At 43.8% G+C, this 24,613-nt stretch overlaps 2 protein-coding genes across 3 annotated transcripts in view; one reads left to right on the top strand and one right to left on the bottom strand.

The window, feature by feature from the left end:
• Nucleotides 1-24,613, bottom strand: part of GARIN3 (golgi associated RAB2B interactor family member 3) — a 100,618-nt gene that overhangs the window by 34,352 nt on the left and 41,653 nt on the right. The window lies entirely within an intron of this gene.
• The window catches only part of ITK (IL2 inducible T cell kinase), a 71,408-nt gene that overhangs the window by 14,546 nt on the left and 32,249 nt on the right, over nucleotides 1-24,613 (top strand). For both annotated transcript variants that reach the window (XR_014830985.1, XM_021076697.2), the window contains exons 2-7: nucleotides 6,361-6,465; nucleotides 8,283-8,364; nucleotides 10,946-11,074; nucleotides 14,577-14,617; nucleotides 18,977-19,128; nucleotides 23,382-23,447. Coding sequence is in view for 1 of the 2 variants with exons in the window: in XM_021076697.2 (XP_020932356.1) it covers nucleotides 6,361-6,465; nucleotides 8,283-8,364; nucleotides 10,946-11,074; nucleotides 14,577-14,617; nucleotides 18,977-19,128; nucleotides 23,382-23,447 (575 nt within the window). In the remaining variant the exon portion in view is untranslated. The remainder of the gene's footprint in view (nucleotides 1-6,360; nucleotides 6,466-8,282; nucleotides 8,365-10,945; nucleotides 11,075-14,576; nucleotides 14,618-18,976; nucleotides 19,129-23,381; nucleotides 23,448-24,613) is intronic.

Raw genomic sequence — 24,613 nt, 5'->3', positions numbered from 1 at the left:
CCAGAACTTCTAAGCTCAGTGGAGGTAGGTCCAGGTGAGGAGAGATTGGGAGAGGGGAAGAGGCAGCAGCCGGTAATTACAAATTACACTGGTGTTACAGAAGATGCTGCTCTTTCCATTGAGACAGGAAAGATCACGTCCTTATCAGGTACCAAGTAGCTGAGATCACTGCATCCTTGAGTTGCAGCTGTCAGCATCCCGGTTACTCCTTAAGAACTAAAAGATTAAGAAGAGCCAAGAGGGAGTTCCTGTCGTGGTGCAGTGGTTAACGAATCTGACTAGGAACCATGAGGTTGCGGGTTTGGTCCCTGCCCTTGCTCAGTGGGTTAACGATCCGGCATTGCCGTGAGAAATGGCAAAAAGACAAAAAAAAAAAAAAAAAAAAAAAGAAAAGAAGAGCTAAGAAAATTAAGCCCAGAGAACTGAGACAACTTGCCCAGTATTACCTGTTCTCATAGGGATTCAAGGCCTGATTTTTCCAAGTTACAAATCTCTGCTTTTCTCCCCTGCAGCACAAGGGTTCCCTTTGTCACTAAAGACAGAAAGCTACATTAAGAGCATGTTTCACAGAGGGGAGGAAACTAGAATCCAGGAAGTCCCCTAAACCCATCGTAGAACAGATATCCCACATTCTGGTAGGGTCAGGAAAAACCACCCCAAGCTTATCGCATATGATATCAGTTTTAATTTCAGTTTCATCATCGTGCCATTTCAGATCAGTGCAATGACTGTTCTATACCCCAGAAGAGGCGATGAGCAAAGTATTCAAAATGCCTGTTTAAAATCATCATCACAAAAGCTTCCTAATCTTAAAGAAACTCTGATAGAGGCAGCATGTGGCTCCTTTTACAGTGTGATCCTGCAAAGCTTGAATGCCTCACTCCCCTTTGAAAAATACTGGTTCTCTTTGAAAAACATTCTCGCAGCCAATACTTGAAATTCCATTATCAAATCTATTTCTAGGTTTAAATCTCTAATATCTGTCCTAATCCAGCCTCCTGTGAAACGAGCCAAGCCTTAAGCTATCAGGAAAATAAACTTTAGGTGAATGACTATGTGGGGAAGGTTTTGACAGGCGAGTGGAAGGGGAAGCAGGGAGGTGAAGTCCTCACATTTGCTAACTGAGAGCAAATGTGACATAGCTGGGAGGGTCAGGAAACAGCCCCCTTTCAAGGTTTTGCACTGATTGCTACAAATAATTGGCAAAAATAAACAAATGACTCTGGAATGTCAAAATCACCAAGATCACCAATTAAATATTAATGTCATTCTCCCAAGTGGTGGTCCTGGTTACGTATTTGCCCCAAAGAAAGAAAATCCCCAAAGAAAATGTAAACACATAAAGATAAGATCTTTCTGGGTTCATTTGTTATTGATTTTTTAGTGGCACTCCCATGGCATAGGGAAATTCCCAGGCTAGGGGTCAAACCTGAGCTGTAGCTGCCAGCCCACACCACAGCCACACCAGATTCGAACTACGTCTGTAACCTACACCATGGCTCATGGGCAATGCTGGATCCTTAATCCACTGAGTGAGGCCAGGGATTGAGCCCACAGCCTCATGGGTACTAGTTGGGTTCATTACTGTTCAGCCACAACAGGAACTCCCAAGATAAGATCTTTCTAAGGTTTTGTTTTACGGGTCACAGCTGGAAAAGGAAAGCAGTAACACTGAGTGGCTGGTTGATCATTTGCATGATTTTCTTTTGCTGGTCAGTTACGTAGTTCTTTAAAATCCTCTAAATTAACTCAGTGATTCAGGGACTGTTATTATTTCCACTTTAAAAAAAAAAAAGGCACTTGAGAAGTTGGGGCACTGGCCTAAGGTTGCAGAGCTGGTCAGGCAGGGGGTCTGCCTGATGTGAAAGTTCCGTTTCAGTTCCACTCAGCCTCACCAGAGAAGGAAGCTGAAGGCCTGCTGTTTTTTAGAAGGGTGGAGATGGCCTCTTTCATGGGTAACAGATGCATAGCTTCTTTGTTACTGATGTATCTGCTGGACCAGCTGAGCAGCCAAGGAGCCCACACTATAGGAGTGGGGCGGGAGCTCTGCACTTCCCCCTTTGAAATCCATCACAAGCACTGCACGACCAAATGGGGCAGAAACGAATCTTCCGCTGGGTCATCGCTTGGAGCAGTCAGTCATGCACTGAACTGTTCCGAGCAGGGTTGGGGGGAGGAAAGTCCCCTGGGGAGATCAGGGCACATCCAAAGTCATGAAGCAGCTGTTAAACACTCAGGCGCTGGAGTCACAGAGTTGAGCTTGTATGCTGTTCTTCCACTTATAAAAAGACTTGGTTCCTCCAAACCCCAATGCCCTCCCCTGTACAGAGGGGATAATACTAGGTAGAATTGTAGTTAAATGAGATGGCCTGTAGAATGCCTCGAATATATAGGAAGTTACTGTCCTTTGTTTTTGCTCACCTCTCTTTGAAAGTCACAATCCAAAATTCCCTTTCATACGTTAACGTATTGTAAAGTCGGCATTGTAAAAGCCGCTTGCACAGGCGTGCCTCCGTACAAACATGCGGGCATCAGCACCTTGTTGGATTGTGTTTGACACACGTCAGACGTTGGCGGTGAAGCTTCAGAACATGAGGGCAACCTTGAACGTGGCCGAGGAAAGAGACACGGTTCAGTGATGTTCTGACTCTCATCCTAACGGGGGCAGATGGAGTGACAAGGAAGAATGAGGGCTCGTTTTACTTGGTGTCTCTCTTTCTCTGGTGGCTTTGGTGTGGTTTCCTTGGACGGTTTTATGCTGGCACTTTTCAGAAATAGGGCAGTTGTTTGGGATGATTACAGGCCATCACCATTTCCCACAGAAACTCTGTTTAGCCTGCTGACCGGCTGTCCCTCGTGCTTGGCTTGGAGAATGCACCGTTGACACGACTCTACCACGTAGCAGATCTTTTGAAATCTGAGGAGGACTGGCCTCAGACGGGGGAGAGATGGATTATGATGGGGGTGGGAGGTGGGTGACCCCAATCACACCTTTGGGAATGAGAGTGAGCTTTCATGACGGAACATGAAATCCATTTCAACAGAAGGTTCATCTGACAGATGTCTCTTAAGATCCATGTTGGAACTCGGGGAATTTTTTTTTTTTTTTTTTTTTTTTTTGCCCATGCCACAGCAGCTACCTAAGCTGCAGCTGTGACAACGCCAGATTGTTAACCTGCTGCACCACAAGAGAACTCCTCAATGACTACTAAGAAGTCAAAGGAGATCATATGAGTTTAGAGAAATCTTCCTGGAACTCTTGAAGGCACAGTGTCCAGCAAAGTAGCCACCAGTCTTGTGTGGCTACTGAGCATTTACAGTGTGGAGAATCCAAATGGAGCCATCTTGCCAAATACACAATTTCAAAGGCTTTATACTTAATCATAATACATCTCAATTTTTTATGTTGATTATATGTGGAAATGATAATATTTAGAAATATTGGAAGTTCCCATCATGGCTAAGCAGAAACGAATCTGACTACTATCCATGAGGATGCAGGTTTGATCTCTGACCTCTCACAGTGGGTTAAGGATCCGGCGTTGCCATAAGCTGTGGTGTAGGTCACAGATGAGGCTGGGATCCATGTTGCTGTGTCTGTGGTGTAGGCCAGTGGCTATAGCTTCAATTCAACCCCTAGCTTGGGAACCTCCATATGCTAGGGGTGTGGCCATTAAAAAAAAAGAAAAGAAAAGAAAAAAAGAAAAAGACATATTGGGTTAAACAAAATACTGTGTTCTTAAAATTAATCATACTTATTTCTTTTTGTTATTTTTAGTACGGCTATTAGAAGATTTTGAATCACATATATGACTCACATTATGTTTTTCTGGGTTAGCATTGTCTGAGATCCTCACATACAACTTGCATCCCTATTCGCTGCTTCAGTTACTATTTGACTTGCACTTTATGCCTGATTATGATGATCCCAGGCTATTAACAACTGATGCTTATCCAGACTGTTTCCACCCCAGGGCTGTTGCTCTTGCCGTTTACCTAAGTGCCCACTCTCCCAGACCTTCCCATATCTGGCTCCTTTTTCAACTTTCTGATCTTTCCTCAAAGGCCCTCTCTCCCATGAGATCTGCCCTCACCACCAGCTGATTACATAAACCCACTTGTTTATATGTCTGCCCTCCCGACTAGACTTCCAACTTCGTGAGACACTCTACTGTGGTCATCTCTCTGTTTCCTGCACTCAGAACAACCCCTCCCTTAGAACTGCCCCTCAATCAATATTCATGAAGGAATAAATGCATTAGCCTTAAGTCAGATGGAGATGATATAAACTGTGTTCCAACTTGGAGCCCTTTGTTCATATCATTTTAACTGGGCACCCACAGTGGACCAGCCACTGTGCTGGGCTTGGAGGCTATGGTAGCAGATATCCTGGTTTCCACTCTCAGGAATGCAGGATGTAAGGTCAAAAATGTATAGCAACAGAGCTGCGTTCCTCCCATGAGCCTTTTGGTGCATTTTACTCTGCACACTGCTGAGGAAATAACACGACAGAAGTCAAAAAACAAGATAACCTCAAAGCTCAGACTCCCTGTTTACCACCTGTAGCTGCAGATGGTTGTTGAAAAGGCAGCTCTCTTGTGCTCTTTCTGCTTCTGAAAACAGATGAGCCATTCCAAAGACTATGATTATGGGCAGGATCTGGGCATGTATCTCTAGCCGTGGACGACTCTAAATGAGAAGATAATCTGGGTCTAAAGGACACATGTTTTCAAAGGTTGTTAAGGGAGGACTGACCTCTTATGCATCCTGCAATTACACAAGCACATTGGAGGCCACAGTGTGGAGGAGATGCTCATTTTTGTTTATACATGTTCTATAAATATGTGTGGGAAAGACAAATACATCCCATATGGTTGACCTTGGCTTCCTCAGAGCTGCGCAGAAAGATAGGGTAATCGTACACCAGAAATATTTTCTTCACATACTTCCGTATTATTTTGTTACAATGAACATGGATAGGTTTTGTACTTTCAAAAATGAATAGTTCTCAGAAAGAAATTTTTAAAAAGACATACACCATAAAACTTCCTTGTATTCAACAGTGGTACTTCCTACATCTTGACTTATTTCATCTCAGTTCTGTGCCTTAGCTGTTAAAGCAAAGGCCAGCAATCAGGTTGGGTATCAAAAAGTGGTAAGAAAAGACTGAGCTCACTTCTAGAGAATGTGATGATGTCATAGCTCCCCAAATACCAAACAAGTGCCCTCATGCACTACAATCTCTTGCTATAGTTAAGGACAAGCTATCATGAAGTATTTTGCCACTGGTTCCACAAGTGAATTCAATTCTATTCTTAATGGAAGCCTGACTCCAGGCATCTGTGCAAGGCTCCTGCTCTTCAAAAGCATTTTCCTAACAAGCCTTCCATGAAGCCTCATCATCCACCAACCTAACATCCCCTGGAATCCAAGGACAAGAATCCATAGGAGTTCCCATTGTGGTGCAGCAGAAATGAATCTGACTAGGAACCATGAGGCTGCAGGTTCGATCTCTGGCCTCTCTCAATGGGTTAAGGATCCGGAGTTGCCATGAGCTATGGTATAGGTCACAGACATGGCTGGGATCCTGCGTTGCTGTGGCTGTGGTGTTAGCCAGCAACTGTAGCTCTGATTCAACCCTAGCCTGGGAAACTCCATATGCTGTGGGTGTGGCCCTAAAAAGAAAAAAAAAAACAAAAAACACAGAAATGGGTAATATGTAACATCATTATAAATCATCAAGGCCATCATGTGAATTACTTATCAATAAATACACATAGCAAGCTTCCAAAGAAAGGAGATATGGGACAAATAAATTTTGATGGGGGTGCAGAGAAGGGGTATTTATAGAGCAGAGTCAGAAATGTCCTTTAGAGGAGCCACTGTGGGACCGTGGATAACGAAGGGACACAGAGAAGGCAGATGTAGAAAAGAAAGGTCCCTTAAAGGTATTTGTCACCAGGCAGGTCAGGCCTGAGCTCTCTTACTATGCTAACAAGGCCACAGGTAGTCACCAAGCAAAGAAAACTGGCATGGGTATGGTGTGTGGTTTCCCATGGCTTGCACTGCCCATCCCAGCTAAAAGTTCTGCAAATGCTGCTGCTTATCACAAGATCACCGCTGGGATATAAGATGCAGCAGTTCAATGAGTCCATCAAGAAGACAATTCCTATCGCATGCTCTCCCAGGAGTCCTCTCAGACTGTTCTTCTCAGGCACTGAGGGCTCCAGAGGAGCTTCTGGTTATGGGGAAGTTTGTTTGACAACGGATCTTCTCTAGTAAGGAATTTCTAGAAATGACCTGGACAAAAACACTGTTTTCCTTTTTTCCTTAAATGCAATGTGCTTTTTCTCCCCACAGAAAAAGCGCACTTTGAAGGGGTCCATTGAACTCTCCCGAATCAAATGTGTCGAGATTGTGAAAAGTGACATTATCATCCCATGCCACTATAAATATCCATTTCAGGTAAGTCCACAGGGGACTAGTTCCCCATTCCTTGGATGATGGTTGAACTGCTCAGTCATTGTATGAGCAGGTAGGAGGGAGATGAATTGGGTTGAGGGTGAGAACTGAGACCAAACCCAGAAGAAATTGGTGTATTCTTTCAAAGATTCATTACAAAATATTGAAAAAGGGTTATCATTTCTCATTTTTCCCTACCCCAAGGAAAGTCCTAATTACTCTACTTCTGGTGGGGAGAAAAAAAGCAAAGTCCCCATGCCTAACATTCTTTGAGCGCACCTCACTCATGATTTGGGACGACAGATTGCAATCCTCGGTTATAAATTGTTTGCAAGTTCTGGAGTAAAAAGACTCGGATTTTATAAGAACAATCTGAAGTGTGCTGTCCAATACAGTAGCCACTTGCCACATGTGGATATTTCTGTTTAAATGTAACTTAATTTAAATTAAACAACTTTAATGATCTCCTGAGTTTCCAAAAGCCACACTCAAGGAATAAACATTTCACATCTTCAATAGCCACATGGGGCTAGTGGCTACTTGTGGGCAGCACAGATTTTAGAATATTTCCATCACTGCAGAAAGTCAAGCTGGACAGAGATGGTACAGACACCAGGCCCCTCAGGCATCCTCAGGTCATGACTTTGTCTACATCTTGTTACCATTCTTGACATTTATAGTTCTGAAGGAGTTAGTACAGTATCTTCTTGCATATCCTAGGGTATCATTCTTTTTTCTTTTTTCTTTTTTTTTTTGGCCAATCTGAGAAGTAAATATTCCATTTTTTCAGCAGTTCCCATTGTGGCGTAGTGGTTAACGAATCCGAAACCATGAGGTTGCGGGTTCGATCCCTGACCTTGCTCAGTGGGTTAAGGATCCGGCATTGCCATGAGCTGTGGTGTAGGTCACAGACGCGGCTCAGATCCTGCATTGCTGTGGCTCTGGTGTAGGCTGACAGCTACAGCTCCGATTAGACCCCTAGCCTGGGAACCTCCATATGCCGCAGGAGCGGCCCTAGAAAAGACCAAAAAAAAAAAAAAATCAGTAAAATATTCCATTTTCGAATGTGGCATAGAAAAGGACTATTTTCCTATGAAAAAGGTGACCTCCACAAGGTGGAATTTTATTATGAGAGTAAAAGAAATAACATGTTTTCCCATCATTAAAATTCCTATTACAAATAAGTGTAGGGAAAGAAAAAAACTGGTCAAACCCAAAGATTTGTAGTTTAGTTAATAATATTGGACCAATATCAATTTCCTAGTTTTGGAAATGTACTAAAGTTAGGTAAAATATTATCATTGGGGAAACATGGGAACACTGTATAATCTTTGCAACTTTTGGGTGTCTTAACACTATTTCAAAAGAAGATTTAAAGATCTTGATTATTTCCATCCCTGGCCCAGAAACTTCCATACGCCATGGTTGAAAAAAAAAAAGCAAAAAACAAAAAACAAACTTGATTATACATTTACCATCTAATACCTCTTTCATATGCCAGAATCTTTTCATCACTGAAAGATTAACATGAGAAATAAATGCGCTCTCTAGTCAAGTGGAAAACTCTTTTCTCTAGCTGTTTTAATTTCATGACAGCACACTGGTGATGTGTACTTTAGGACAAGTAGCCTAAGTTTCACCCTAGTCCTGCACAACAACCCAACATCTGGATAAAAAGGACACTAGTCTCCAGATCACCCAGATGTCTGCCTTTCTGACAACAACCTCAGACCCCACTCTGGGCCCAGTAAGCCAGAGGGGCCTGGTGTCGGTCGTCCGTCACCCTCTCCATCCGCTCACCTCGAACTCTGTGTCTCCAGGTTGTGCATGACAACTATCTCCTGTATGTGTTTGCTCCGGATCGTGAGAGTCGGCAGCGCTGGGTGCTGGCCCTTAAAGAAGGTAATGAACCTCCTGTGTGACTGCGTCTCTGAGACCCCTAGATCCTCTAGAAGGCTCAGGTTCCACAACAGAATAAAGGGTAGCTGATGGTTAAACATTCCTCCCTTTTGGTAATGGTGGAGGGCTACAAGTTTGCATCTTGTTCCATTATAGTACAGGGTCAACCAAATCCTGCCTGACACCTGCTTTTATAAGGCTCTGAGACAGGGATGTTTTCAGTATTTTTTCAATGGTTCTATTTCAAAGGGTTATGTAAGTACCCCCATAATGTATCACTTGAACCTGCTGGTGAGCAAAACCTAAAATATTTACTATCTGGCCCTTTAAGAAAATGTCTGCTCACTCCTGGTATAGTATGATGCATAAGAGCTTGGGCCCTTGAGGTAGATGACCTGGGTTTGAATCCTGACGCTGCCACTCACTGGCCATGGTGCTTGGGCAACTTCCTCAACCTCTTTGTGCCTCTCTTTCCCATCATCTTTAGCCAGGAGGAAGTAATAATCATAGTACCTGCTTCTTGGTAATAGGATGAGTAAGTCAGAGAGAGAAAAACATGCTGTGTGTTTTCATATGCAGAATCTAAAAAATTAAATATAGCAAAAGAGAAACAGACTCACATATATAAGCTGGTGGTTCCCAGAGAAGAGTGGGGAGGGAGGCAAAATAGATTAAAGGGATTAGGAGGTTGCAAACTACTAGTTATAGCATAAATAAGTCACAGTGATATTAGGTACAGCACAGGGAATATAGTCACTATTTTATAATAACTTTGTATGTCATCTATAAAAATATCAGGCAGTTCCCTTTGTGGCTCAGTGGTTAACAAACTTGACTAGGATCCAGGAGGATATGGGTTTGATCCCTGGCCTTGCTCAGTGGGTTAAGGCTCCAGCGTTGCCATGAGCTGTAGTACAGGTTGCAGACATGGCTGAGATCCCATGTTGCTGTGGCTGTAGTGTAGGCTGGCAGCTGTAGCTTTGATTCGACTCCTAGCCTGGGAACCTCCATGTGCCACGAGCACGACCCTAAAAAAAAAAAAGAAAAGAAAAATGAAATCACTATGTTTTCCACCTGAAACTAATATAATATTGTAAGTCAACTATATTTTAATATTTTTTTAAAAGCACCTACCTCCAGAGCTGCTAAGAAGAAGGCCCCTGGAGCTAGCAAGGCTCATAATCAGCACTCAATAACTCAACTAGCCTTAAAGGTTTTCAGATCACTGTAAGGGCACGACTCAGAGCTCACCTTCCAGACAGCATACTCAGAACCAGCACAGTGTTTACATTCATGAAACGTGGAGCCAGGCTGCTAAGCAGAAAGTTCCAGTTCTGCCAATTATTAATGTGTGACCTTGGGTAAATTCCTTGACATTTCAGTGTCTCCATGTCCTCAGATCTAAATTCTAACTGGTAACAGGCAGTCAGGAGGCTATTGCGAGAATTTAAAGAGTTAGAACATGTCAGATGCTTGGAACCATAACCAAAGCAAGCCTCCAATCCACATTGCTGTTATTGTCCTTCAATTGACACCCTGGATTTGCAGAGAACTGGCTGCAAATATTAATCTGTCTCTAAGTAGCGGTGGGGCCTGGGGGTAAGCACACCATGTGAACTCCTGGGAGCCACCATGCCTCTATCTGAAAAGTGAGAATAAATATCCAAGTCTTATCTTCTCCCAAGGTTGTTGAAAGTCTCAACTGGTAAGTGCCAGATCACTGGGACATGTTCTCATGTTTAACAGTCACGGGCCCAGGACAAACACTACAGCACAAAGTAACCAAAAGAGCCCTAGCTATGTTCATTGACTGTTCTCCTTCGATGAAGGGGTTTTACTCACAGGATGTTAAAGCTGGAAGGAACATGAGAGGTCATCTGTCTAGGGCTCCGTTTTTTAATACCTTTTTTTTTTTTTTTTAACAGCCACACCTGTGACATATGGAAGTTCCGGGGTTAGAGATTGAATCGGAGCTGCAGTGGCCAGCCTACACTGCGGTTACGGCAATGCGGGATCCTTAACCCACTGAGTGGGGCCAGGGATTGAAAAGGCATGTTCGCAGAGGCAACATCAGGTCTTTAACACACTGAGCCACAATGGGAACTCCTACACTTTTGTTTCCAGGAAAGCCCTACCCCCTTTTTCCTTCTGAGCCAAAATCGGACTCTACAGCCACAAATCTAGAAGGAATCAAAACAAAGTTGCTATGGTTGAAGGTGAAAGAGAAGGAGGGGTGAGAATCCCACCCATCCAACCTTCCCACTCCCCCTCAGGCACTTTTGTGGGGCCCACAGCCCCACTGTAACAACCTCATGGTACAGTGGGGTTGGAAGCTCAGAGGAGAGTTTGCCCAGCCAAAGGACACACAACCAACCCAAGGGACAACCAGACAAGAACTCAGATCCACTCATGCCTAAACCCATTCCTCCATAAATACATATGCCTGGGCAAAAGGCCTGACTAGTCTAGGTCACACCCATGCAAGCTCACACCTCAGGGTCCAATCTCAAGAAATTATAAAGTTGGTAGTCCTTGACAGACTGACCTGGAAATAAACTCTTCTGCTGCTGCTACCCCCTTTCAGAAACGAGGAATAACAACAGTCTGGTGCCCAAGTATCACCCTAATTTCTGGATGGATGGGAGATGGAGGTGCTGTGCTCAGCTGGAGAAGCTTGCAGTGGGCTGTGCCCAGTATGATCCCACCAAGAATGGTAAGAGACTACGAAATCCCTTGTTTCTTTGTGAAACGACTGACCTCTCTACTCACAGGATGTAAAGGCTCTTTGCTGCCCACCATTGGGGTGCCCAGAAGTGAATGGGAAAGTCCACATTTTCAAGTTTTTCATATTTTTCCTCTATCACCAGTCTGTTGATGTTTTTTTCCTCTCAAGGCTGACATCTTTATAACTCCTTGCTACTCAAAGTGTGGTTCCAAGCTTCAACATCACCTGGAAGCTAGTTACAAATGCAAATTCGAGGCCCCCTCCTAGATCTACTGGATCAGAATTTGTATTTTAACAAGATCCCTAGGATACCTCTGTGCATAGCAAAGTTTGAGAAGCACGGCTATACCTTCACCTTAGGAAATTTGAATGACACAGACCACTTCAATCTGAAATGATAGAAAAAGCCTTAGAAATATCTATTATTTATTACGGTGGTGTCACAGCACATGTGTGTTGATCTTCACACGTTCAACTCTATACACTTGGAGGGGGAAGTAAAAACAAAACCCCGCTTCTTTTACATTGTGGCTTCTCCCCACTTTTCCTTCAAATTTGCCCTTGACCTCCCTGGTCTCAGAGAAAAGGAGGCCTCAGCTTAAAAGCAAACTGAAAACGAAAGATGTTGCTTTATGGCCTTCGAGGTCAAAGACTCAGGTCCTAGGGATTGAAGTGTAACTTGCTTTGACCTTACAGGATGACTCTGGGACCTGAACGCTCAGTGAAGTGGAACTCTACTCTGATGCGCTATTTCATGTGTTATGCTCCCGTTCCTCACAGCCATCTGGGGTAGATGGTGTGATGTTAGAAGAGGAGGAGGCTCAAGCACTTGAGCATGCTCAAGGTCACACAGCAGGAAGTGCCCTGCAGAGCACTGTGCCCAGCAATGACGGATCACGTGGCTTGTTGGCTTCCATCGCCCTCTCCCCTCAACCTCTCTTACCCTGCTTCACTTTTCTCATCCATCAGTTTCTTTTTTGCCCTAAAACCTAATACCCCAGATTGACAGCCCAAGGCGGATGTGCTAAATGTAACACGTGGCTAGGTTTTCTGTGGCTTCCTGAGTTGCAGCCCCTTTTAGTGCCACTTTAAAAACCACCACTTCTCACACTCCCCCCTTGGGAGAGAAAGTTCAAGGTTACCAGCCACTTGGCCGAGAAGAATATTTACCTAGTCTTAGGATCCTCTGCATTAGCCCTTTGGACTCTACTTGGAAAGGCTAATATTTACTGAGAAACAAATAGGTGGAATATCTGGGTGGAATCCACCATAAGAACAAGACAGTGTGGGCTTGCCTCCATGACCAAAAGCCCTTTCCAAGGCCAGAGATCAGGTCTCCAAATTCCTGCCAGCACCTTGCTCTCAGCCCATGCATGGGTCACTTAGGATCAAGGACCCTAACATTCTCATCTCTAAAATGGAAGGGGAAGGTTCCGAGGTCCTAAAATGAAATATTCTCTAAGCCCCCTTCCAATTCTGAAATTCTTTGAAGCAGTATTTCCATTTTGCAATTTTCACCATGCGTGTAGCAGCTGTTCCTCTCCAGGGCACACGGTATTTCCCTCCACTGAGTGGTACACACGTGACTGAGGTGTGAGGAACATCTGAATGACTCACCAGGGCAGGGCTGGTCATGCTAAGCTCCTCCCCACATGAAGCCAGGCTCTAACCACCGCACACGTACTCGGCTAATGGTCCTGCTTTTACCTTGCAACCCACTGCCATCCCCTCATCTGAGCACCTCCTCACTTCCCCTTCTTCTGACTTGGTTTAAATAATCTCATGCACCATAATTTTGACCGAATCGAGAGCAGAGTTTTCAAGAAGCACACTGCACCGTGCACACAGCATGTGATCACCCGCTTTGGGTGAAGGCTTGTGGGATGTAGGACTGCCAGTGTTGGGCACATGCACAATGCAGGGTCTAAGAGCCTAGGGCTTTGGGATGACAAAAACCTGGTGTGAGCCCCAGCCGCTTCACTTCCTGGCTCTGTCACTTCATACATGTTACTTGACCTTTCTGAGTCTCTGTGCCAGTCTCCTCATCTGTAAAATGGGGATGATGATAATAAGCAGCTACTTCCTGGGGTTGTTGGGAGACACAGTAGGGTTGGGAAAAGCTCTTAGCACAGCTGCTGGCACTTCGTAAGCTCTCCAAAGATTCAGATAAAAATACTAGAAAGATACTAAGATTGTGTCTTTCTTATTTGTGGACAGAAAAAATCTAAAGCTGAGATGGCATGTAGGAGTGTCTGTCTGGGAAGTGGCAGAGGTGGGTGAAGAAACGCAGACCCTGCTCTGCCCAACCCACAGCAGCACCCATTTCTGTGACCAGAACTGGCTCTGATCTCACTACATATAAACACACAGAGGGAGAGGAAGAGAGGCAAGAATGAGGCCAGAGGAAGAAGAAGGACAGACAAGGCACAGAATGTTCAGGGCTGGAAGGGGCTCAGGGCCACAGAGCTTGTACATGGTGGAGCTGAGTTTGGACCACCCATCTCCTGGCTCCAAGCTGAGTACTGACTAGGAACCATGTTTCCTGTGATGTTTGTTTCCTTCTTCTCTATTCCCTGCATCTCTGATACCCCAGCCTGCCTTTGCTTATTAAGGAGTCAGCATGGGGGCTGGGTGGGAATCTCCTCTTGCACATTCCTAACTCAGGCCGCCCAGCTCCAAGCCAACCTCCTGCAGAGGCGAGGCGCTCACACCTGTGTCTGCCGCCCACTCCCTTCTTATTGCTAATTGTTAAAGAAGCCTTTGAACTGAGCGGAAGCCTATGCACTGTCTGCAGACCACACACCCTCCCAGACACACAGACACCCAACTTTGGCCCACAGATTCCAGGTGTGACCTTTTTCAGTGCCTCAAAGGAAAAACACTGAGAAACACAGATGAAGAGATGGAACGAGAGAGGGAAAAGGGGGAAAGAAGAAAAAGTAGGGACATGGAGACTCGGAGAGTAAACAAGAGAGCAAAGTGTTGAGGTGTTGTCTGGGGGAGTCAGCCAGAACACTCAGAGGCCTTAAGATAACTGAAAGTGGATTCCAGCCCTCTCAAAAAGCAGCTCGATGAGCTCTCACCTCACCCACCCCCTCTCAAGTCCACCAGGGCACCAGGAAGCCAGTGAGTCACTGTCTCCTTGAGTCACCAACTCCAAGTCCTGGTTTAGCAGGTGAAGAAGCCCTCGCGGAAGGCCCCATACCTACTGGGACAGACACACACCGAGACCCTCGGTCAGCTCCTTCGAACCAGGCTTTTCCTGGGGATGCAGGAAGAGGGGCCTGGGTGTTGAAAGTCTCTGCTGTCTCCCAGAAAATAAGATGGGAAACCAGCCGGCCAAAAGAGACAACATCCAGGCCCCATGTCTCATCTCCTCCTGCTGTTCTCTTTGGGGCCCATTTTCTCTGAAAAGCCCCCAGCTGCTCACCTCCAGTGAGGCACATTCGGTTTCACGCTCATTTTTCTTTTTCTGTTTTTCTCGTTTCAGCTTCAAAGAAGCCTCTTCCTCCTACTCCTGAAGACAACAGGGTGAGTGAGAGCGTGAGTCTGGGCGAGGGGTGGGCCCAGGGTGCCGCCGGCTGGAGTTCTGCGTGCTTGCAGTTCCCTGTCTGCCCAGGTTTCTTAAATCCCAGGCAAATGCCGTGGAGGGTCCTGATCAGTGGATCTCAATACCGTGGGGTTCTGGGGCCTGAACTGTCTTGTGGGTCTGTCCACCTGAAAAGACCACTCAACCGCCAAATCCCCTTGCTGCCTTCACCCAACAAACACTTATATCGCACTGCGAGTCCAGGGGCTTGACTAGGTTGGGGCATGAGGCTGGCTCAGAGCTCCATAAAATGATGTATTTCCTCTACGCTTTGCCCTACAAGCCTTTTGGAAGCATACATTTAATAGTACTTTATATTCTTCAAAGCATGTCCACACTTTGACTAGCTATTTCCAAACTATCTATTCCAGTCACTTCAGAGGGTGATAGTTTCGGTCTCACGTGAAAGCTTGGGAAAGCAAGTCCCATGAGAGGTTTTGAGGCTTTCCCAAGGCCATGTAGCCACTCAGGAGTCAAGCTAAGAGGCTGCAGAGCTGCTGGTGTGCTGGTCTTTCACTTGAGTGGTGGTTCTTGCAATGTGGTCCGGGGACCAGTCGTATCAGCATCACCTGGGAGCTGGTTAGCAATACAAATTCTCAGGCCCCACCCCAGACCTGATATATCCAAAACTCTAGGGAAGGGGCCCAGTAATAGGATTTTAATAAACTCCCAGGTGACTTGGAGGCACCCTGGGGTTTGAGAAACACTGGCCTAATCTCCTGACTTACAAGGCTTAGGGGAAAGCAAGTCACCTCTGGGGAAGCTATTCAGTTAAGAAGAAAGAACAGGAGAAAGATCAACCTCAGCCCTCAATTGACCATAACATTAACACCGTATCCACATTTGCTAATTGCCCTTTACTCCAGAACCTACGGATTCGGCTTCTTCATGCTTTTTCCTAAAGAATGAGCTCTGCTTTTTTTCCCCTCCAGCCAATATGGTGACATTTCAAACATAGGCAGCTTCCCATAAGACAAGTAGTTCTACATCACTCAAAACCAGGCTGGTTTTTTTGCCACACCTGAGGCATATGGAAGTTCTCTGGGTCAGGGATCGAATCCAAGCCACAGCTGCACCCAGTGCCAGAGCTGTGACAATGCCAGATCCTTAACCCACTGCACCAGTCTGGGGATTGAATCTATACTGCAGCTCTGCTGCACCACAGCAGGATCTCCTGGGCTGGCTTTTAGATGGGTTGTCAGCCTATTCCCTCCCAACAAGAAAATAGTGTGCTCAGAAAATGAACCCTTTTCCCTATCATTTCATTCATTTTTTTCAAGACTCTTTCACCATCGCCCTGGAAGCTGTGCTTCAGAATCCCCCTGCCCTGGCTTGTGGGTGGTTCCCCCACAGTTCCACCTGAAAGCACACTTCCGCACCTTAGGCTGGTTTGCTCCTCTCTGGTTTTCACGATCCGTGAAGGTGAAAGCCAGAAAACAGGGCCTGTCCGTGCCCCCACCCCCCACCCCGCTCCCCCCAGACTCCATCCCTGGCTTCTCAGACTTCCTTGAGGAGCAGCGTCCATACTGCTCTAGGACCCTGACCACAGGGCTTCTGGAATCACTGTGGCGTCTACCACTCGTCTAAATCCACGGCAACGTTTCTTACTCTGAATTCACTTCTCCCTTCAGCTTCATGTCCTGCCCTCTAATAGGGGATGGGCACCTTGAGTTGACATCTAGAGAAGCTACATTTTTAATATAGTCTGAGCTAACAGACCAGGCCTTAGTGTGAGAGACATGGCAGCATGGAGTCCGTCCTCCAGAGGGTCAGGGGAGGCTATTTCTGGTCTGAATGGAGACCATCCATGATCAGAGGAGCTGACACTCCCAGGCCTCTCTGGCCTGTGGGTGCAAGCGAGGTCCTGCTTCACAGTGAAGCCTGAATTTCAGCTCCTCTTGGCTCCCTTGCATACACAGGAACTCAGCCCTTCCTTCTCGGCCCCTCCCCGTCAGCCCAGAAGGGCGTCCTGAGGAGCCACCGGAAACATGTTTGTCTGTGCGCTGGCTTCCTTGCTGAGACATCTTGCCCCTGTCTCTCCTACCTGGAGGGCCCACCCTAGGCCAGTGCACCTCACCCCAGCAGCGGCCCAGTGAGCTCTTAGGATCCAGGGCCATGCTGAGGCCTATAGCAGAGAGGCCAGGAGACAGGGCGCCTCACCCACTCCGTGACTCATCTTATCTCCTAGGCTCCCAAACAGCCCTTGTGAAGCCCAGAATCTCAGTTTCTCCAAATTGTGCCCCTTCATTTGCTCCATAATCTCGTGGTTCCCAACCCTATCAGACCCAGTACTTCTAACAAATATTTTGTAAAGCTCTCTTTGTTATCCTGAAAAGAAATTCATAGTTAATATAAACTATGTAAACACATGCTTTCTAAAAGACTCAATAAGTATGGAGCTCCCATTGTGGCTCAGCAGGTTAAGAACCCAGCTAGGATCCATGAGGATGCGGGTTCCATCCTTGGCTTTGCTCAGTGGATTAAGGATCTGTCATTGCTGTGAGCTACAGCATAGGTCACAGATGTGGCCTGGATCTGGCATTGCAGTGGCTTTGGTGAAGGCTGGCAGCTGAAGCTCTGATTTGACCCCTAGCCTGGGAACCTCCATATGCTGCAGGTGCAGCTCTAAAAAAGCAAAACATAAAAAAATTAAAAATAAAGTAAAATCATTTATAAAATAATGTTTCTATGTGATGACTTCGCTGGACAGCATGATGCAATAGTCAATTGCTCGCACCTGTGGGTAGAATGCTCTTGGATTTGGCCCCTCAAAGGCAACTGATACAAGAAGGTTGTATCAGTGACTCAAAGCCAGTATTGCATTCTGTGATGTGATTTTCCCAAGCAGCAAACAACTCTTGGTAAAGTTCTCAACTAAATAAGAGTAATCTTCCCTCATTGTAAAGGGTGGTTGCCTCCCTAGGAAGCTAAGTACTTTGTAGAGGGTAGAGATAGGATCTAGGCTCAGAGAGTTATTGCACATTATTATAAGCAGGCTTCTCACCAAACGAATGTCAAACAGGACAGTCAAAAGTTATACAGGGTGTGGGATGCTGCAGAGAGTTCTGCCTTCTTGTCCCCCTCCCACTAAATGCTAGTAGCACACCTCAACATTTGTGACAGTCAGAATATTCCCAGAGGTGTCCAAAATGCCCCCACCAATGGAAAGGTACCACGTGGTTTGAACCCTGCTCTGACCTTTCTCTTTATAGGGGTTCATCAATCAGTTGGGCCTATAAGTAGATGAATAGCAGGCCATATCCCTCCATTATCCTCCTACCCTTGAACACAACTTCTTCTTCCCTTAGTTCTTAGAAGCAAGCTTCGGGGTCACCACCTCTTATCTGGAGTACCGGACACACCACCTCCCAAGCTCCACAGATATCTAGACTTCAAATTTCAATCTGGGCTGAGCTGGAATGACATACTATGTCAGGATGACAACACTTTTTTAGAAAAATTGCTAGTATTTTTATGCCACCAAATGCTTCAGTGGTCTCAGAGAACTTCTGATTTCCCAACACCAAACTTCCTTCTAGCCAGTCATCTCAATTTCTTCCCATCTTTGCTGTCTCACAAAATCTGCTGACCTACAGCACATGTGCCACCTTGAACCCTTGATTATTTACAGTCTCCTGTTCACCTCTTCAATATCTCATCCTAAGAAAGGCACTAAAAAGTAGAGATGTAGGTGAGAGAGCCCATGAGAGTAACAAAGATCCCACGTGGTATAGCAGAGAAAGCATAGCAGTTGCTAAACTTGGGTACATCCATGTCCCTGTCTCTGCGTCAGTTCCCTGTTTTAAACATAAGGGTGGATTAAATGATCTCTCAGAGGCATTGCAGCTCCAATAGTCTATGAGTCTATGGACTGGACAAGCACTCAAATAAAATTAGAACAGCACGGACTGAATGATTTAGTGTTGAGTGCATCGCCTTTGCCAAGAATGCGATGCTTCTAGCGAAGAGGCATGAATCACAACATGGTCCAAATAGAGAAACCAGCAGTACTGTATGAAAAGCGTAGCTTCTTGGAATTCACTGAGCACATAGAATGGGAGAGGCAATGGATTCCAAGTATTGTATGTCTTTGTAACAGATTCAGCATCATAATCCCAACTCAGAGAGAAAGCCAACCAGCAGAAGGCAAATGACCTCAGTGAATACCAGCAATGAACTGTAGGAACCAGTGTCTGGCCTGGCATCGAGCCAGGAGCAAACTATAGCTCAAGAACTTGCTGTCCTTGTTCCACAGTTTACCTCCTATGTCTTTGATTGACTTGGTTGTCTTCTTCCTCCAGCGATCCCTTCGGGAACCTGAGGAAACGCTGGTCATTGCCTTGTATGACTACCAAACAAACGATCCACAGGAACTCACGCTGCAGTGCAATGAGGAGTACTTCCTGCTGGACAGCTCCGAGATTCACTGGTGGAGAGTTCAGGACAGGAACGGGTAAGGCATCTTCATGGTTGCTGCCCCAGCTTTTGAAGTGAAGTGGGACTGATTGTCTTACCTCTCTCAGCGTGACCCTGGCACTGAGTTAGGAGAGGAGAGCAAAGGCAGAAGGAAGAAGAAGGGAGGAATAGACGAAAAGTGTCTTTCTACTTCTGGGAGTGGCTAGGAGGCAGTCATGTGCTATGCTTGCTCCCTGCACCCTATTAAGCACTTCCAGCCTCCAAACCCATCTAAACATCTCCTGAGTTTTTCCACTGACATCCACAGTTTGGGAGAATGGCAACTTGTTCTACAGAGTACTAGTGTTTTTGAGGGCTTAAGTGAGGTTGAAGGTACATCCCATTGTGAGACTTATTTTTGGTGGAAAGAAAAGCCATGTACAAATGGTACAGATTGGTGATTACCTTAAGAAGCATTAGGAAAAAAAAATGCTAAAGCTTTATTTAAGCCAACAGGTTTTGGACTAGCCATCCAAATGATTCATGGAGAAAATAAACTTATGCAAATGCAGACTACCCATTATGGGCCTTCTGAATGAAAAAGAAAAAAATCTGGAATTCCCCTTGTGGTGCAGTGGAAACGAATCTTGCTAGTAACCATGAGATTGTGGGTTTGATCCCTGGCCTTGCTCAGTGGGTTAAGGATTTGTCATTGCCGTGAGCTGTGGTGTAAGTCACAGACTCGGCTTGGATCCTGCGTTGCTATGGCTGTGGCGTAGGTTGGCAGCTATATCTCCGATTCGACCCCTAGCCTGGGAACCTCCATATGCTGTGGGTGTGGCCATAAAAAGCCAAAAAAAACCCCAAAAAACAAAAAACAAAAACAAATGATCCCTTCTCTGATCTGAAATATAACAAAATAACTGTTACTGACCTTTAGAATGTTCTGGGACATATATGACTTAGATACTAGCATTTAGTTTAAAGGTATCAGATTCACGCTGCTGTATAAGGCCTTATTTTTTCCTTTAAATATCAAAGGTATTTACTTATGTGCTGGAATATTCTCCAGAATCACTGCCAAAAGATGATTTCAGTGATTGCCTAAATCCACCATTAAAATGTGCCAAAATTTAGCAAATTTCTTTCTTAGGAGCTTAGATTGTTTCCAATATTTTGCAAATATTTACATCACTGCAATTAACATCTTTGTATATTAATAGTAAGGGTTTAAACATTGTAAGAGTATGAGGTTATTATTAATTTTGAAATATAAAAAAAAGAAAAGGAAACAATTCATTATTGCAATATCTGGATAGCCTATCTCAATCTTTTATTTAAAAAAAAAAACTTAATAGTAGAGAGAAATAAGCCACACACCAGTCCTTAAAGTATTCATTACTAACTTCCTTGTGCACCCTAGGCCAAAAAGTCATACATATACAAATGCATACTTTTTTCATTTGCACTGAAGTGATCCATTCCAATCTCTACCTTGCTTTTAAGCTTGAACAATATATCTTAGAGATCTTTGTATATCAGCATGTACAAATCTGCCTTGTTTGTAAATAATTGCATAGTTTTAGAGTGTATGCTCATATTACAAATATTTAAAGAACTTTTCATGATGGGACATTTAGTTTCCAGGTTATTTTCTTTGTTATTTTAATGCAATGAAGATCTTGTATTGCTCATGCTCATGTATCTTGGCAATCTTTTGAAATATATATATTTTTGAAAAACATACATTTTTCTTTGGGAAAATATATATCCCACATTTCTAACTATGGGACTGCTGCGTCAGACTATGTGACATCTTAATTTTGAAAGATAAATCCCTCAAAAAGTTTGCCAGATTTTACATTCCCACCAACAGGGTATGGGAGTGCCAACAATGATATCTTTAAACTTAAAAAAAAAAAAAAAAAGCCAATCTGATGAGTAAAAAAGATGTGCACAAATATCTTTAGGTTGAAGGCTTTACTTTTTTCACACATTAAAACTTACATTTTCAAGGCACTTTCTCTTTAAGTATCCTTATCACCTCCACTGCAGGGGAAATGAGGGAGGGCTGTAAAAGAAGATTAGATCAAGGACTGTGGTCTTGGAGGCAGTGTCACCTGAGAACTAAGGAGAGTCCAAAGCCCCCATCTGAAAGCTCCCTCTCGAGTTGACTTGGGCAAGCAAACAAGGATAGTCACCTTACCTCTCTCTTCCTGTCACAGGGAGGCCCATAGCTAGAGTCAAGACTGTCCGACTCTACAAACACTAGAGGAACTTACTCAGAAATACATCCCTTCAATCACCTGACATTTATTTAGCACAGCTATTGTGCCAGGAAATTTCTTCTCCTAGATCTCACTTCCCCAAATGACAGTTTATACCCTTTGTGCAGTGGCCCTTTGAAAGTCTCAACTCTGCACTTCAAAGGGTATCGAAGAGGACACCCCAGAGGCCAACTGGCAAATGGGAATTTCCCCACTTTGCTTCGTAAGAGTGCAGTAAGTGGAAAGTACACAAGGTGGAGAGACAGAAGACTTGGGCTTGAGTGTCAACCACTTTTGTTGTACCGGACTTGGGAAAGGTTCGCTTAACTGATGTGAATTCATCTCCTTCTCTGTCAAATGCAGATGATAATGGCAGCTTTCTATCACAGAGTGTTGAGAAAATCAGTGAGATGAAAGGGCTTTGTAAATTCTATATCTACACGCATGTGAAGAGAACTATATCATCAGTTCGGTAGATGACCCAACTTTGTTGGCATATTAAAGCACAATCATTCTACATGAAAGCAAAAATAGTGTTTGACCTATCAATATAATTATAAACATGGTGTGGCAAAACAGACAGAATTAATAGGATTTCCAGGAATTCCCACTGTGGCCCAGTAGTAATGAACCCAAGTAGCATCCATGAGGATGCGGGTTCGACCCCTGGCTTCCCTTAATGGGTTAAGCATCCGGCATTGCCATGAGCTGTAGATCACAGACAGATAGGATCCTGCATTGCTGTGGCTGTGGCATAGGCCAGCAGCTACAGCTCCGATTCAACCACTAGCCTGGGATCTTCCATATGCCATACATGTGGCCCTAAAAAAGCAAAAAAAAAAAAAAAAAAAAAAAAAGATTTCCAAAAGGAAGTTATAAAAGAAATAACCAATTTCAGAACACGTTGACTTCCGTCAGATGGCATTGGCTGCCTTGAGCCCTGGGTTAAGAATGATTCTGTGGCTGAATGTCCAGTTCTCCAAAGAAAGCATGCCATGGCTGACGAGCATTGTCAGCCACAGGTACAAGATATGAGACATCCTGAAGTTGACATCACCCTTCTTGATTTCTTCATTTGTCAAAACAATTCTGTGAAACCGATTACACGTTCCCTATTAAGCACAATCACTAGACTGAAAAATGGCCTCTTACAAAAAATTAAAACATCAAATGGAGTAAAGAGCAAGACATTATCAGACATCTTTTTATAGACTGGCAGAGTCTGGAGGGATTTTGTATATAATCTAGTTCAGGTAGCTTCAACTGACAGGTATAGAGTCAGAGGCCCAGAGAGTGGGGGAAACACTGCTCTCACCTTGTAGTATTAAATGAAAAAATAAATGCGACACGGTTCTAACAAGTGCAAACCACACACACAAGTGTAAAGTATCTTGATATTCTTATTAGTTTCTTGATATTCATGCACAATTTATTCCTGCTCAAAAGAAACTCCCAACACCAAATCCAGCATGACCTTCTTTTTTCTTTTTAAATCATGTTTTACCATTTATGTATGAAGGAGCTCAATTAAGAACAAATATTAGGGAGGCCTTAAATTAAAAGCTTACAAGGTCAACTGGCAATATCTTTTGAGACCTGTGGTTGGAAAATAATTTTTTGTATTTCAATTATTTTGGTTCCTCAACTCTAAAATGCTATCACTAAAGTGGAAAAAATACTGATTATTATACAATCACAAATGTTTCCTAATAGAAATTAGAGACTAAATATTAGTCTTTTTTCCAGTAGAGGAAATTTCACAGCAAAGAGCTTACCAAGCAGAGCTTTTAAAGTAAAGTAGTCACTTCTTATTTATTGAGGTTCATATTTCAGTGATAAAATCTATACAGCTTTAACAGATAGCAGGTTGTTCTTTTTTTGTAATTTTTTACCCCCTCCCCCCCAATTTAAAATGTCTTAACCTGAATGCCAGATCATATGAGACTTCCTCATCTTTAAATGACTTTTGGTTGATTAAACCTCTAAAATGAAGATGTGAAAATTAGTCCTATAGTAGTCTAAACACTCATTTCCCTTTTAACAGGCATGAAGGATACGTGCCAAGCAGTTATCTGGTGGAAAAGTCTCCAAATAAACTGGAAACCTACGAGTAAGATACTTTATTTGTTTTCCAAAAAATATGGTGTTAAGGAGTCCCCTTAGATTAGGAGTGAATTGTTGGTTGATGATTAAAGTATCAGGCATTTTTCTCTTCCTGACTTGCTTTCTTTTCCCCCATACCCTGATCACAAAATAAACAGTTGAGGGTCACTTTAAAAGGGGGGAAAGGAAGGGCATATGCATTCACCTCCCCTTTTGTCTAAGGGATGCTTTTCAGATGGCTGCACATATTGTGGTAAAAGGAAAAGGTTCTGGGAATCCCAGGAATGTTGATCTTACCTGAGAAAGAAAAAAAAAAACAAAAAACCATGATCAACATTAGATTAAATACAAGCTGATTTAAAATATGGTTTAATGTAATACTTCCAATGATGAGAGACCTGACAAACAAATACTAAATATCTGCTTAGCTTGTGCTGTTTACTTCAAGCTGTCATTTAAAAGAGGAGTTCATGTGGATATGATTTTAATGGAATTACTTGACATTTAATGAAATCCAATTGTAGTGAACAACATTACTCACCACGTATATGTATTTCCTAACTTAGCCACTGGAAGGTCCAGAAGCAATAACGCCACAGTAGCAATATCCACATTCTGACCTTGGTTTTTAAATAATATTTCTCACGAAAAAGAACCAGAACTTCTTAGAGAAATGGGTTGGGGATTTGGAGTTGGGGCAGGGAAAGATCAAAAATAAAAATGGAATTTTCTGATACACTAAAAAGTAAAGTATCCCCCAATATTTTTTTGTTTGTTTAATAATACGAACATATCAAGTGAGCACAGAATTCAGCTTAAAAATGTTCCTTCCAACCAAATCTGGGACAATTCGAGCAAAATAAATAATGACAGTAATAGTCTACACTATTACTGAATAAAATAAGAATCCATAATAAACAAATAGCTTGCTAGATAGGAAAATAAATAAGTAAATAGACAAGAGAAAATAAGCTCTTTCTTACAGTAGAATGCCAACTAATGGAGGCAGAAGGAATGATAAAGTTTAAAAATCACCATTTTATAACTCACAGTACCAACTGATTCAGGCAAAAATCATCAATGAATGTCACAAGTAGGTGGTGAAAGTTTGATGTTTACATAGTCTCAAAGTGTCTTCTCCCAAATCACTTATTCATAACAAAGAAGAAATAC

The sequence above is a fragment of the Sus scrofa genome, chromosome 16, assembly GCF_054392235.1.
Source record: "Sus scrofa isolate SSC_HxYL_T2T_F1_AM1 chromosome 16, Sscrofa_HxYL_maternal_Yorkshire_Landrace_v2.0, whole genome shotgun sequence".
NCBI classification, from domain to species: domain Eukaryota; kingdom Metazoa; phylum Chordata; class Mammalia; order Artiodactyla; family Suidae; genus Sus; species Sus scrofa.
The sequence above is the reverse complement of the archived record's forward strand: the minus strand, read 5'-3'. Positions and strand labels throughout refer to the sequence as shown.